The sequence below is a fragment of the Crinia signifera genome, chromosome 19 (assembly GCF_055691185.1).
Source record: "Crinia signifera chromosome 19, ASM5569118v1, whole genome shotgun sequence".
Taxonomy (NCBI): Eukaryota; Metazoa; Chordata; class Amphibia; order Anura; family Myobatrachidae; genus Crinia; species Crinia signifera.
The window spans coordinates 107,967,460-107,984,505 of record NC_139226.1 but is presented as its reverse complement, the minus strand read 5'-3'; the positions used below and the strand labels follow the sequence as shown (position 1 = coordinate 107,984,505).

The following is a 17,046-nucleotide window of genomic DNA, read 5'->3' as shown; positions in this document are numbered from 1 at the left end:
CTGTGCTGCTCCACCACCAAGGACACAGCTGCGCTCTCACACAGGTGCATTTCCCCCTCCCTCCTGTGAGTAGCGCTCCTCGCACTATCTATCCAGGAGTGGGGGGCAGCGTGCTCCCGGTCACTGTGCAGTGCACACTCAGCAGTAAGTGACCTGGAGCGCACAGCAGCAGCAGCACCATTCACCTGCTCTTTCCTCTCTCTGGCTCCTATACAGCAGGTGGGAGCGGAGGAGGGATTGACGACCGGCAACACTGCGCTAGAGGGCAGACGTTCTCTGTCTTGTAGGCTGCCGCGCATGCGCTGAAGAGGCGGCTTTCTTGTTTAAAAAAAAAATAGAGAATAAAAGGTGAAGGCTGGTGGCGGCTGCGCAGGCCACATGAAGAGGTCTGGCGGGCCGGATTTGGCCCGCGGGCCTTGTGTTTGACATCCCTGCTCTAACATATGCGATTAGTAACATAAGGGACAGCTCTTGCGATAAGAGCTGTCCTTCCGGGTCTTCTGAGACCCGGGAGCCCCTCTGCGCATGTGCAAAGTGACAGCCCGCCAGGGTATCAATCCTCTGCACCGCTGCAACGGTGGAGGGGGGTTAGAAAATACGAAAATGCGGTAAGAACCCCAATATCATGTTTTTACCGCATTTCCGCGTTCGTGCATCCCGCCATTAGCCTTTTGTAGCAAGTGCATCAGGTATGGCGATGACAGAAGAGTAGGCAGTGTGACATGTACATGAATTATCCCTCTATGGGCCTGATTCTAAGGAGGATGCAATGACGATGTTTTTGCAAACAACCAATGTTTTTTTCTACTGCGCATGTGCCACGAAAAAAAAAAATATGGCACTCATAGTGTGGTGGGTGTAGATTAAGTGAAAGGTAGCGAACGTTAGGGACAGGTAGCAAAGGAGATGTGTTATGACCATTTGGACGTATAAAGCAGCCAGCAGCTGCATTCTCAAAGGAAGTGAACTGAACCCGGTTTCTAACTTCCAAAGGTCATTCTTTGATGATGCAACTGATATGCGTCATATGTTGCCAATGATGTGTCGTTGTATGCAAGTGGTGAATTTCAGACCTGGCGGCAGGTGTTTCTGAACACAAGACAGCAGATGCAACACATACTTGCCTACTTCAATTTCACCTCTCCGGGAGAAGCCCGGAGAGGCAACACGTCAGGGGGGAGGGAGCAAGGCTGACATCACTTGACCCCGACCCCCATGCCGGAAAACTCTGTGATTCTTGGGCCGCGGAGAGCGGGTGGAGCTTAAATTACGCAAAATGCAGCGATCGTGTCATTTTAGCCCCGCCCCCTCGCTGCGGTCCTGCGATTTCAGGTAATTAAACCAGCGGGCAAGGGGGGAGCGGGGAAAATTACCAGAATGCGGGAGACTTGCCCACCTTCCGGGGGGCCGGGAGGCGGATACGATATCCGGGAGGCTCCCGGCCATTCCGGGAGGGTAGGCAAGCCTGATGCAACATCTACATTTCTTCTTACATAAGGCACTACACTCAGTATGGCTAAACCTTTGCTTGGCATGTTATATCCTGCTATGACCACATGGGGGCAGCAGAACAGTACAAATAGGACTTCCAGCAGCTTAAACCCCTTTCTTGAAAAAACATTGCTTTTTGTATGGTTACACAGATATTATTATATTATCTGTTATTTATATATAACGCACACATATTCCGCAGCCCTTTAGAGAGAATATTAGAGTTTACAATTATGGGGGTGATTCAGGTTGGTTTGAAAAACAAACTCCTTCTTTAATGGACAAAACCATGGGCACAGCAGGTTGGGCTGATGTAACAAGTGCAGATTGGGTGGGTTGTGTTCAAACTGAAATCCAAATTGCAGTGTAAAGCTGTGTACAAACGCTGCAATATATCGCTCAGTGTCTCCTTTTCAACAGCGACCAGAGATGGGGGGAGCCACAGAGGGAAACAGCTGATCGTAGGAGCAAGCTCCTGCGACCAGCGACCATTAAGAGGCTGAACACGGGAGCGTGCACCTGGCGATTTATCGCTGCAGCACAAACAAATCGCTTATTATTCGCTGTATATTGTGTAACACGGTACTTTTAGGGCGAGATGTAATAGGGTGATTAAAATTGCATGCTTACCAAAAAGTGCACATGTAATAGTGTGCGATTTTGGGTAAAATAGTTTTGCCGTGACCAAAAAATAGCCCTTCAAAAATCACATACAGATGTTTTCTCATTGAAAACTCCAAAATTGCAAATGTCATTGGGTGCGATTCTTCAAATCACACCCTAAACATGATCAAAAAAACGCAAGAAAAATAGACCTGCTTCTGGCAGGCGAGATTCACAGAACCATGCGCAGTTCACCGCAAATGGTTTGGTCCCAAATAATATGTTAAACGGCGTGGCATCCTCCCCAGAGCATAACCAGCCCCGGGCTCTTGGACCGGTCCTGGTTCCAAAAATATGGGGGACAAGAAGTCTAGGTGTCCCCAATATCTTGGAACCAGCACCGGGCTCCAACAGCCAGCGGTGTAATGTCCCAGCCGGGGGGGACACTTTTTATACAGGGTCCCCCAAATAAAACATTATCACTATGGCTGGTCAGCCCTGGATGGGGTCCCTGTGGAGTGCCCCCTCCCTCCTGGCTTATTATCAGGCAGAATACAGAAGAAGCTGTACATGACATGAGTCATGAGTCAGGGAGAGATTTATATAGGGCGCCTTGGCTGCTGATAAGACTCTGGAGTCATGTGCAGGAGATCTGGACTCAGATTGGTTGAGCAGCAGCTGGTGGTCCCCATGAGGAAAATACAGTAACATCTATTTTATGGCTTGGAACATGTCTTGACACTTAAGGTGAATGATGTCCTGCAATGAAATGGCAGCACCTTTACAAGTCCGACGTGTGACCGTCTCCCCATCTGGGTCATACTCTTTGTCTTAATTTTTAGCATTCCATTCCTGAATGTTATAGAACCAAAGGGATAAGGTTGGTTAGGGTCAAGCATCCCAGCACCCAATGGAGATCTCCTCCAACCACTGTTATAACTTCCTATAGCAAATCTACCTGGTCCATAATATTTTATTAAAATGCTAATAATGTCCACTGCAGCTCCTATAAATCACCAACCAATATCTACATCCATCAGTGGTTGTTGTCTAGCAAAAAGTATTGTCATGCTTTAATCCATTGATTCTCAAAATCGGTCCTCAAGACCCCCACACAGTTCACGGTTTCTAGGTCACCCAGCAGGTGCACTGGTGCACTCATTACTCTCATTGACACATTTTAAAGATCCACAGGCGGAGCTAATGATCTCACTTGCGCTTCTGTAAGGAGACATGGAAACCGTGCACTGTGTGGGGGTCCTGAGGACCGAGTTTGAGAACCACTGCATTAATTTTACCCATGATATTGTTACTAGAAAATATGTTTCAGCAGCAGAAGTGCCCACATAGGGTGCTTTAAGTGGATTTCCTGAAGCAATGGAATGTCTAATCTGTCAGTGTGGATGACCTACTGTATAATGCAATACTCTCCTCTCTTTCCTATCCAGACCTGTTGTATTTACTGAAACTATCCACAGTTTATCCTCAGTTGATTTCATGAATTTATTGGCAGTGATCTCTAACTTTCTCAGGTTGGTGGTAACACCTCAAGGAGGGACCTTGTAGGAGATGGGCCCCTATTCAGATCTGATTGCAGTACAAATTTGTTCTCAAAATGGGCAAAACCATGTGCACTGCAGATGGGGCAGATGTAACACGTGCAGAGGGAGTTAAATTTGGGCGGGGTGTGTTGAAACTGAAATCTAAATTGCAGTGTAAAAATAATGCAGCCAGTATTTACCCTGCACAGAAACAAAATAACTCACCCAAATCTAACGCTCTCTGCACATGTTACATCTGCCCCACCTGCAGTGCACATGGTTTTGCCCATTTTGAGAACAAATGTGTACTGCAATCAGATCTGAATAAGGGCCATGGAGAAGTCTAGAAGAATGAGAGAGAGGAAAAGTGAGGGATAGGTTGGAGTGAGGATGTCAGGAAGCTGAGAACAAGCAGCAAACTATAAACCTTGGTAACCCAAGGTTTATAGCTTGAAATGTAGGGCATAAGATCAGGAGCTTGTAGCGGTATTCACTTGAAATCGTGGACACAAGACCACCAACAGCCGATGCTGCGTGCACTACTGCCTGTAACTCAGAATTGGGTCCTGAGATTCACAACTGCTGTGGGGCCACTTATTCTGTTTTAAACCCTGATGCTATTTACCCCTTTTAGCAGCTGTTGAACCTATTAAGTGAATATACTGCAGAGACAGAGGGCCTTATTCTGGTTCACTCTCAGAGGCAAATTCCTTCTCAAATGGACAAAACCATGTGCACTGCAGGGGGGCAGATGTAACATGTGCAGATATAATTAGATTTTGGTGGTTTTTTTTCTTCAAAGTGAGATCTACAGTATATTTCAGTGTAGAAATAAAGCAGTCAGTATTTTCCCTGCACAGAAACAAAATAACTCACCCATATCTAATTCTCTCTGCACATGTTACATCTGCCCCACCTGCAGGGCACATGGTTTTGTCCATTTGAGAAGGAATTTGCCTCTGAGAGTGAAACAGAATAAGGCACTAAGCCTTTGATTTACTTTGATTTCTCAGTACCCTTTGGGTATTGGCTGATTTGTTTGGGTTGTAAATGATCTGGTATTTCTCAGAGAAACACTGTAACCTATTACATTTTGGCCGCCCATTTGTATAATAGATATATAAATGGACAGTCGCCCTTTGGTGTGACAACCCCCCAGAGCTTGTATCACTACCGTAGTAATGAAGAACCCAATCAGACTCCACATCACAGAGATCTAACAGACACTGGACATGTAGCTGCAGTTGCGTGATTCCATTCCTGAAGTGGCGAAACACGTGCAATCAACATAGCCACAGCCACTATTATTAAAGATTACACTTTTCTTTATTACATTCATAGAATAAGCAGCAACAATGCCCAGGCAGAGACTGCATTGGAGACTGGCAGACATGATATATGTGTGGCCATCTGTTTATATCATAAAGGCCAAGGCAGTCTTAGAGGGCCTTCTATTACATGGAGAAATATCCTAGGACACATTATGGTTCGAGCAGATATAGAAATGCCGCAGTCCTGTGTAACCAGAAAAGCATCTGGTGCTTCCTCCTTTCAGTGACTTTGTGCAATTATATGTATAATATACAGTAATTCTAGAAATGTACATAGATATTTACACTCACTGACACTCAGTGGCAGTGATCCTTATCATGCATAGAAAAAGAGGTGACCGATGGTCCTCCTCCATCACGTAACCGGCTGGGCCTTCTGCTTAGGTACAACTAAAGGAGGTGCTCGTTCCTCTGAGGAGCAGCACATTCACACATGGTGACTCATAGGGCATCATAGAGGAGTAATGTACGATACCTAAACCAGAGGGCACAAGAGGAGGCAGTATTACTACTGTGCAGTAAATTACGTTGAGTATGTAGTGGAGAAAGTGCTCTCTCTCCTTCACATGGGTTCCAGTGATACCAGGGCTTTGTGCTATAAGCTCCACAGTCCAGTCTCTCTATCATGCCTTTAGTTTGGCCTTGATTTCGGGTTTTGAGGCATTGTCTGTGTTATCATTGACCGATGAACTCACAAGGCAGTCTTTCCTGAGGACAAGGGAAAGGCATGAGAGCACGTTTTATTGGTATCACATTATATTGCCTGCACCTGCTCTCATTCGCCTGTCTCTCTCACAGCACAATAATACACTTCTCACAGCACACTTACACACTTCACACAGCACCCTCAAATAAATCTCATAGCACCCTCACACACGACTTACAGCACTCTCAGATAAGTCTAATGGCACCCTCACATAAGTCTCACAGCACCCTCACACATGTCTCACAGCACTCTTACATAAGTCTCACAGCACCCTCACACACATCTCACAGCACTCACATAAGTCTCCCAGCACCCTCACACACATCTCACAGCACTCACATAAGTCTCCCAGCACCCTCACACACGTCTCACAGCGCCCTCACATAAGTCTCACAGCACCCTCACGCACTTCTCACACCACCCTTTCACATGTCTCACAGCACCCTCACATACATCTCACAGCACCTTCACACACTTTTCACAGAACCCTCACACACTTCTCACAGCACCCTCACACAAGTCTCACAGCACCCTCACATAAGTCTCACAGCACCCTCACACACGTCTCACAGCCCCCTTACACACTTTTCACAGCACCCACTCAATTCTCACAGTACCCTCACATATTTCTCATGGCACCCTAACATAAGTCCCACAGCATCCTCACCCACTTCTCACAGCCCCCTTACACACTTTTCACATTACCATCACATAAGTATCACAGCACCCTTACACACTTCTCACAGCACCCTCACACATGCCTCAGAGCACTCTCACATAAGTGTCATGGCACCCTCACACATGTCGCACAGCACCCTCACATAAGTCTCACAGCACCTCACACACATCTCACAGCACTCACATAAGTCTCACGGCACCCTTACACACGTCTCACAGCACCCTCGCATGCCTCTCACAGCACCCTTGCACACGTCTCACAGCACCCTCACGCACTTCTCACACCACCCTTTCACATGTCTCAGAGCACCCTCACATACATCTCACAACCCCCCTCACAGACTTCTCACAGCACCCTCACATACTGTACATCTCACAGCACCTTCACACACTTCTCACTGTACCCACACACACATCTCACAGCACCTTTACACTTCTCACAGCCCCCTTACACACTTTTCACAGCACCCATACACAATTCTCACAGTACCCTCACACACATCTCATAGCACCCTTACATAAGTCCCACAGCACCCTCACGCACTTCTCACAGCCCCCTTACACACTTTTCACATCACCATCACATAAGTCTCACAGCACCCTCACACATGCCTCACAGCACTCTCACATAAGTGTCATGGCACCCTCACACACGTCTCACAGCACCCACACATAAGTCTCACAGCACTCACATAAGTCTCACGGCACCCTCACACACATCTCACAGCACCCTCACACAGCACCCTCGCATGCCTCTCACGCACCCTCACGCACTTCTCACACCACCCTTTCACATGTCTCAGAGCACCCTCACATACATCTCACAACCCCCTCACGGACTTCTCACAGCACCCTCACATAAGTCTCACAGCACCCTCACACATGTCTCACAGCACTCTCACATAAGTCTCACAGCACCCTCACACACATCTCACAGCACTCACATAAGTCTCCCAGCACCCTCACACACGTCTCACAGTGCCCTCACATAAGTCTCACAGCACCCTCACACACGTCTCACAGCGCCCTCACATAAGTCTCACAGCACACTCACGCCCTTCTCACACCACCCTTTCACATGTCTCACAGCACCCTCACATACATCTCACAGCACCTTCACACACTTTTCACAGAACCCTCACACACTTCTCGCAGCACCCTCACACAAGTCTCACAGCACCCTCACATAAGTCTCACAGCACCCTCACACACGTCTCACAGCACCCTCACACATGTCTCACAGCACCTTTATACTTCTCACAGCCCCCTTACACACTTTTCACAGCACCCATACTCAATTCTCACAGTACCCTCACACATATCTCATAGCACCCTAACATAAGTCCCACAGCACCCTCACCCACTTCTCACAGCCCCCTTACACACTTTTCACATCACCATCACATAAGTCTCACAGCAACCTCACACACTTCTCACAGCCCCCTTACACACTTTTCACATCACCATCACATAAGTCTCACAGCACCCTCACACACTTCTCACAGCACCCTCACACACCTTTCACATCACCATCACATAAGTCTCACAGCACCCTCACACACTTCTCACAGCACCCTCACACACATCTCACATAAGTCTCACAGCACCTCACAGCACTCACATAAGTCTCACGGCACACTCACACACGTCTCACAGCACCCTCACACAGCACCATCACATGTCTCTCACATAAGTCTCACAGCACCTGACAGCACTCACATAAGTCTCACGGCACACTCACACACGTCTCACAGCACCCTCACACAGCACCATCACATGTCTCTCACAGCACCCTCGCACACGTCTCACAGCACCCTCATGCACTTCTCACACCACCCTTTCACATGTCTCAGAGCACCCTCACATACATCTCACAACCCCCCTCACAGACTTCTCACAGCACCCTCACATACTGTACATCTCACAGCACCTTCACACACTTCTAACTGTACCCTCACACACATCTCATAGCACCATCACACACATCTCACAGCACCCTCACACACTTCTCACAGCACCTTTACACTTTTCACAGCACCCATACACAATTTTCACAGTACCCTCACACACATCTCATAGCACCCTAACATAAGTCCCACAGCACCCTCACGCACTTCTCACAGCCCCCTTACACACTTTTCACATCACCATCACATAAGTCTCACAGCACCCTCACACACTTCTCACAGCACCCTCACACATGCCTCACAGCACTCTCACATAAGTGTCATGGCACCCTCACACACGTCTCACAGCACCCACACATAAGTCTCACAGCACCTAACACACATCTCACAGCACTCACATAAGTCTCACGGCACCCTCACACACGTCTCACAGCACCCTCGCATGCCTCTCACGCACTTCTCACACCACCCTTTCACATGTCTCAGAGCACCCTCACATACATCTCACAACCCCCTCATGGACTTCTCACAGCACCCTCACATACATCTCACAGCACCCTCACACACTTCTCACAGCACCCTCACACAAGTCTCACAGCACCCTCACATAAGTCTCACAGCACGTTCACACATGTCTCACAGCACCCTCACACATGTCTCACAGCACCTTTATACTTCTCAAAGTCCCCTTACACACTTTTCACAGCACCCATACTCAATTCTCACAGTACCCTCACACATATCTCATGGCACCCAAACATAAGTCCCACAGCACCCTCACCCACTTCTCACAGCCCCCTTACACACTTTTCACATCACCATCACATAAGTCTCACAGCACCCTCACACACTTCTCACAGACCCCTTACACACTTTTCACATCACCATCACATAAGTCTCACAGCACCCTCACACACTTCTCACAGCACCATCACACATGCCTCACAGCACTCTCACATAAGTGTCATGGCACCCTCACACACATCTCACATAAGTCTCACAGCACCTCACAGCACTCACATAAGTCTCACGGCACCCTCACACACAACTCACAGCACCCTCACACAGCACCCTTGCATGTCTCTCACAGCACCCTCACGCACAAGTCTCACAGCACCCTCACACACTTCTCCCACCACCCTTTCACATGTCTCAGAGCACCCTCACATACATCTCACAACCCCCCTCACAGCACCCTCACATACTGTACATCTCACAGCACCTTCACACACTTCTCACTGTACCCTCACACTCATCTCACAGCACCATCACACACATCTCACAGCACCCTCACACACTTCTCACAGCACCGTTACACTTCTCACAGCCCCCTTACACACTTTTCACAGCACCCATACACAATTCTCACAGTACCCTCACACACATCTCATAGCACCCTAACATAAGTCCCACAGCACCCTCACGCACTTCTCACAGCCCCCTTACACACTTTTCACATCACCATCACATAAGTCTCACAGCACCCTCACACACTTCTCACAGAACTCTCACGCACGTCTCACAGCACCCTCACACATGCCTCACAGCACCCACAAACACATCTCACAGCACCCTCACAGCACCCTCAAACACATCTCACAGCACATTCGCACACACCTCACAGCACCCTCACACACATCTCCCAGCACTCTCACACACGTCTCAGCACATTCACACAAGTCTCACAGCACCCTCACACACGTCTCACATCAAACTCACACAAGTCTCACAGCACCCTCACACAGAAAATACTCACTTTTTGTCACTGTTTCGCTTGAGGATGACTCCAACTATCTTCTTTATTATAAAGATTAATATAAGCAGCCCAATCACCCCTCCGACTACTGACGCAATAATGAGAGTCAACGTTTTATCCTCAACCTCAACTGTGGAGACAGAATGTGTCAGTGTAAGAGAGAGCATATCTATCTACAGTATCTATCTATCTATCTATTTATCTATCTATCGATCTTCTGCAAAAAATACGGTGCCGGATCTCAAAAGATTGTCATACTAAAGGCTATCACCAACTCCGGTGGGGGCTCCTGAAGTAAAACAATGCCATGTGGCTAGTCTGGCTTCATTCTGTGTGTGGTAATATAGAGAATGGGGGTGATCTAATGGTGAAAGAAGGCAATTAGATGTACTGTAGATATAACACATATCAATTTAAACATTGTACATTAGCCTATCAGCCTGACATGTATAGATGGCTTTCCCTGGGTATAGGTGGGATTTGCAGAACGGTTCTGTAGCAGTACATAGTGACAACCTTTGGCATTATACCAGTGCTCATAGTTAAGCTGGCCATACACTACTGCGATCTCACACAGCAGTGTATGGGCAGCCAATGCCCCGCGAGCTGCCCAGGACCTACATGTGATGGATCGCATACGACAACTGTTCGCCACCACCGGGACGAGGGACGGAGGTCAGACCAGCATGCTGCTGGTCTGACCTTCGACTTAGGTCCAATGCACGTGGGACCATGCACAGGACCTGAGGGGACATCGCACTTACCCAATTAGCCTCTCGGTAAGCAGCGAACAGCTCATTCACCTTCAGGATGTACACTGACGCCGATACACAGTTGAAATAAAGTCTTCTGATATCTTTTCTCACTGTGCAATCGTGCTAGTGCGTTACTGGTCTGCTGTCTCCCCTCCCCCTACATTGTCTCAAAACACCTCAGCTGGCTATGAGTGTGCCTTGCTATAGCTCAGAGCAGTGATGTCACAAGAGCTGTGTAGGGTATGCGCGCCACTCCTGGGAGTCACCATCCACCACAATGACCGCTCTTCCCCTAGCCCCTACGGAAACCCTACGCTTCAGCCTAGTCAGCCTCATGGATAATAAAACCCTGCAGAGAGTCCACATAACTGGTCAGATGTGCTACCTATGTGGGTGGCCAAGTTAGATATGATCCAGTCATTAAGGACTGGAGCAAAGTGCTACAATGGTTTGAAGTTGACACAGCTAATGGCAGCCAGCTACCAGCCAAAATACCCAATAATAACCAACAGGATCATTATGAGGCAACGTGGGACAACTAGGTCATAATATTGCATTTGCCCAGGATTCAGGGTTTATCATGGCAACATTGTGGCCTAATATAGTGTACTAGGACCCATACTGACTCATTTTCCATATCTTCTGAATGCCTATATCACTAGTATCCCCATAGCAGAAGAAGTAGTGGCACTCACTCTTGTCCACCACGGTGAGGTAGATTGTGTTGTTGCTTGTTGTGCCTTTTTCCTTCATGTTTTTCACAATACATATGTACCGTCCTGCGTCCTCAAACTCCACATCTCTCAGCACCAATGTCAGGTTGTAGTCCTTGGTCTCATTGCTAGGTACCAGGAAAACACGATCATGCCTCCAACTTCTGTCCTTAATTTCTATGGCTTTAGGGCTGGACTTTTTGTTCTTGAGGAATCCCTTGTAAAGCTGGTAACAGAACAGGGAAAAGGTGGCAGTTAGAGCGGAGGACTTCTAGTAAGGGAGAAGAAGGTGACAAATACAAGCACAGTGCAGAGATACAAACACGGAGGATCAAATGGCAGTGATGTACGATATAACGGCACGCAACTAGGGCTGTGTGAGTGGAGAGATTTATTCAGCCTGTTGAAGTGATAGTGTCTGGTAGTAATGCAGCAACCAACCAGCTCCTTACTGTCAAGTTACAGTCCATGTTCGAAAAATGCCAGTTAGGGGCTAATTGGCTGCTGTGTTATCACCGCCCACTTTATCACTTCTCCAGGCTTAATAAATCTGTCACACGGGGAGCAGATATCTAGGGTCAGCCCCCTCGCTTTAGCACACAGCACCGGCATTTGGCTTACAGGGTGCCTGGGACAGGACCCTGCAGCCGGCAGCGCTGTACTCCGCCTGTACAGTGCTCAACTCAGCCGCTGATCTCGGCCCTGGGTGTGATGTCACTGGTTTAGGGGGTGGGACCAGCTGTATGGTATATTGGGCACATACACCATTAGCACTAATGTAGGGTGGCAATGGACACTTTTTTGTTCTATATACAATAATCCATCTATGATTAGAGCAGCCCATTATGGCGCTGAACCTATAAGGTGGACTACTTATCTTCTTAGTCACAGGGACATACATAGATTTACAGTAGATACAGAATATCTAACGACACTGTTCCTCAAGAACACCGCTACCGCCATCAGTATTGGTTATAGCGCCCATGTAATATTATCTAGTGACTGCAGAATTTTCTATTCATCTGTATTGGATCGAGATGACATCAGTACTCCCTCGTGATCCTTTTGATCTACTTAGCTGCCATTTAGCGCTCTCAATCGATTAAATCCAGAGGTCAGTTTTATATTGGATGATGTCCAATCCACTGTGAAATCCAGGGACGGCAGAACTGGACCAGAGGGGTTTATTAACGAATATGCCCCATACTTGCAGCAATAGAAAAATTCCCTCATACCTGTAATCTACCAAAAGAATATCAGCCCTGGCTACTCTGGACATAGGGGTCGATTCGCAGAAACTCCCCCCCCCCCCTTGTTCGCCCACTAATTGTTGTCAGTTACATGCGGATGGATGTGTTTGATGGCCCATCCACTGGGATGCGGCCGTTAGAGGTTAAATATCCTTCAATGGTTCCCGACCATCAAATGATTTTTCGCCCACTCACAGATAAAAGTCAGTTTGATCTGACTTTTATCTGGGCTGGAGATGGCCGAACAGGGGGCGGGCATAGGCGTCATATTACGCCAGCTGCCAGCCCCATGCAGGCTTCGCCACCCCTGCGTCGAATGGGGACGCTCAGCTTTTTTCTGGGTGCACCCACTGTTTTTGTAAGCATGGCTAGGAAACGCTGGGGGTCCCCATGTGCCAGCCCCCTGACCCCCCCCCCTCCCTATAAACGCCCATGCATGCACAGAGCCAAACCATCGGTCCCCGGTGCGAATACGTTGGGGATCGAGTGATGCTGAATCACCCCCAATAGTGGCTTAGGACTAGACTCTGCAGATGGGGATCCGTATAAAGCCTGAGCTTACTGTTCCATCAATATAAACTAGTAAAGGGTCAGTTCAATCCCCCTCAGCCCCCGCTCTGTCTGACCACGCCCCTCTCTATCCGCTGCAACGCCTTCTTCTCTGCTACATTACGAAATGTCTATTCTAGACCCTCCAACTGTACTGCTTTGGGCAGGACAGTCTTACTTTTTGGGGATAGACCCAATGTTCGTAGGTAGGAAAAATAGGGGCGTCATGGAAATGTGGGCATACTTTGAGGTCATTCCAGCTAATCCACACCCCTTTTTCAGGGTTGCATATCACGTGGGGGCTGGGGTCCAATCTTAACTTCAATATGTTGGGCTATTCCATTGGAACCAGTTCTAATGCAGAAAGTGCGTTATTGTGGTAGCCTTACAAGATCTAATTTTTTCTTGTTCCTGACAAAGAAGATTGGACATGGATAAAATAAAAACCACAAAAATATAAGAGACCAAATAGTAAATTTGAATTCAACTGAACAGCTGATATATCGGCTAGTGTGTATCCAACTTCAAAAAGTGATAAAGAAAAAAGCAACCAGCCAATCAGCTCATACCTGTCATTTTTCAAGCCCAGACATTCGTATTTGGCTGATGGCGTAGCCAGTCGTATTCTGGCTGACTCATATTTGTATTAAGCGGCCATATATATGGCCGCTAAATACAAATACGAGTCAAACAACAAATAGTATGGCCTCCGTTATGCGTTAATGCTTTAAACTGACAAGCCGATACTCCGATAAGACTCTCCTGCTAGTGAGAGTCTAGATACAATAATGTGGAAAAAAATGGGGGTTATCGGAGTGCGCTAGACTCGGTACCACCTGGCCAATTATATAGTATAATACCGTATTTGCCGGCATATAAGAAGATTTTTTTCCCCTGAAAAACATGCCTCCAAGTGGGGGGGTCGTCTTATATGCCGGGTACACTGGCAGGATGCGCAGGGTTAATGGAGGGGAGCCGGGCATGGGGATCAGCTGTATGATCCAAGCACCCACAGAACAGGTGCAGCGGGGATGGAAGCGGCGGCAAACCGAGCGGTGCTTTGAATCTGGCGCCGCTGCGGCCGCCAATCCAAAGCGCAGCTCGAGGCTGTTTGAATCTCCCGCCATTCGGGAGCCACGTGGGTGCACGCACCATACACCTGCACATGCGCAGATACCCGCCTGCGCATGCGCAGACGGCCAACATCGGAACTGCGTGCGAATGCACGCAGATCTGAATAAGGCCCTAAGACTGTTGCACATTCTCTATATAGAAGATAGCTACGGTCTGAGGGCCGATTTAGGTCATAACGCAGGACTGTGCATGCACATGGTACGCTGTGTGCATGAGCAGGCCACTCGTGCGAAGGGAGCTTGCGATGACTAGCCATCGCAGGGTGATTGACACCCTGCTGGCGTTTGCGGGCGGTAACGCAGCATTTTCTGCTAGCGCTCCCTTACTCTGCACTGCGATGAGAGGGCAAAATCATTGATGGTGAGTGAATTTGAATGGTCTTCCACTCATGTGAACGGCTGTGACCGCATTTGCAGCCGTGCACATGGGTGGGGGGAATGCGATCGGCGCAGCGTTTACCTGATTGCGCTGGGCTCCGAAATCTCACAGCCCAACGATCAGGTCTGAGTCAGGCACTGAGGGGCAGATTTATTAAGCTCAGTGAAGTGATAAAGTATCTGTTTTTTATCACCGGCCAATCAGCTCCTAACTGTGAAGTTACAGGCTTGGTTTGAAAAAATACAGTTAGGAGCTGATTGGCTAGTGATTAAAACAAGACACTTTCTCACTTCACTGAGCTAAATCTACCCCTGAGTTCCGTTACTTTCATAACACGTTTTTCTAGTATGGCTTTTTTTCATCTGTTTTTTTTTTTTTTTTATGAAAGTGTTGATAAATATGCCCAAAAGATGCGATTTGGTGATATATTTCCCACATGATCTTTTTCTTGTCACTGAATACAGGGGTTAACTGGGTAATTATTAACATGAGAGGCGAGCACACGGCATTGTCCCATAACCAGCAGCACAGCAGGGGGATTTGTGGTTGTTTTGCAAGCTGCAGATTGATTAGATTTTTTTACAGTTTACATTTTTCTTGGGAAATTTTAAAACGGTGCTTAATAAAGCAGCAATTTTCCTGTGGTTTTCTTGTGGTTTGCTTTTAGTAAATCATGTGGTTTTGCTAGCTGGGAGGAAAAAGCAAATAAAACAGTTTTTAAGTAGCCTTCCCTTGTAAAACTGTCCCCCCAGGCTCATTATTTTCTTACATTTCGTGGACCTTATTCCAATCGCTTTGGTCCCCTGTGCGTTTGCATGGGGGACCGATGGTGTGCATCAGTGCATGTGTGCAGATGCATTCTGTTTGATGGGTACACGCACCCTACACAGCGGGTGGGGGGGGGGAAGGACGGGCGTTCTCATGCTAATGAGGCCGTAACGCAGGGGCGGGCAGCGGATGTCAGCTGCCCGCTCTGTCCTTGCACGGGGCGCCCGCAGTTTAGATACACCATATAGGTGTCTCTGAACTGAGAGCGCTGTAGAAATCATTCAATGGATGTAAATCATCCATTCACAGGCATGCAAGGGGGTCACGTGTGCGAGGTGGGGGCGGCCGGCGGGTGGTATCTGATGAGCCAATCAGAATAAGGTCCAATGTTTTCACTCGATTTTTACATTTAAATCTACTTGCAATTGTCAAGTGAATGATCAGCCTTGACAGCATAATAATAATTTGGGGGGTGTAGAAGGAAGATTTATTGTAGGATATTAGAATAGTTAGAATACTGCCTCGCCGAGCTGCACAATATGGACAAAGCCACTAAATGGAGTTTGTATGTGCTAGAGAGAAATCAGCAGGTAGGTCCAACTTTCACGCGTTTCACTGGACTCAACGCCACCTTGATAAAGCTGGCATTGAGTCCAGTGAAACGCGTTGGTGCTTTCCAAAACTAGTATTGTTGGACCCTCCAGTAAAGTTGGACCTACCTGCTGATTTCTCTGACCACCAGGTCCCTGCAAGTTTGGATGTCTTTGGCTAAGTTACACCTGGCTTAATTGGATACAAATTGTTGAGAGGTTGTAGTCCCAACTAAACCATCTAAAAGGGACTCCCTCACACAACATCTCAGGATAAAACGCTGTGTGGACTCTATCACCATAACAGTGCAGGTTACATTCCAACCCCATTGTGGGTAATGTACAATCCATTACAATCTGGAATATGCTGTTTTTAATTTAATTTTATTTCTGTATGTCATTGAGCCTAGTAATTGTTCATTAAAATATTACTTTTATTGATTTACCCATTTTTATCATTTAAGCGCTACTATTTGTGTGTTTTTCTGTTTATTGCCAATATGGGACTGACCCTCTCCTACCCAGCAGCTGCTTTTAAGACAAGCACCCATGAATTAAGCGCTCTCTGTTTCCTGTACTTAGTATAAGGAATCTTTTCTTGCATTCTTCATTTTTTCATAGGCAGACCAGATCCTGGTGCCCTAGGCAGCTGCCTAATGGTAGAGCCGGCCCTGGGCCCAATATGTGGGCACTTAAGTCCAACCTGCATTCAGCTGTGTTTTGGCCCCATTGTGACTGGAGTTTACACATGACAAAGTCGCTGCCATTGATTTGTAGTCAGAGCCTTATATTACATCCACATGCAGACACTAGCCTGTGTTTGCGGGACAAGATATTTAAAGGAAACCAACCTGATCGCTCAGGGGCACGAGGCGCCCATGGAATCGCCAGGCGTA

The 17,046-nt window shown here is 47.6% G+C and overlaps 1 protein-coding gene across 3 annotated transcripts in view; it reads right to left on the bottom strand.

Annotated features, from left to right (window-relative positions):
- Positions 1–4,939: 4,939 nt before the first annotated feature.
- SCN4B (sodium voltage-gated channel beta subunit 4) overlaps positions 4,940–17,046 on the bottom strand; it is a 52,655-nt gene continuing 40,548 nt past the window's right edge. For 2 of the 3 annotated variants that reach the window (XM_083163130.1, XM_083163131.1), the window contains exons 4-6: positions 11,464–11,707; positions 10,014–10,143; positions 4,940–5,674 (exon numbers count right to left, since the gene is read on the bottom strand). In XM_083163130.1, the coding sequence (XP_083019256.1) occupies positions 5,590–5,674; positions 10,014–10,143; positions 11,464–11,707 (459 nt within the window). In that variant the 3' untranslated portion in view covers positions 4,940–5,589. The remainder of the gene's footprint in view (positions 5,675–10,013; positions 10,144–11,463; positions 11,708–17,046) is intronic. The other variant, XM_083163129.1, reaches the window with a different exon arrangement.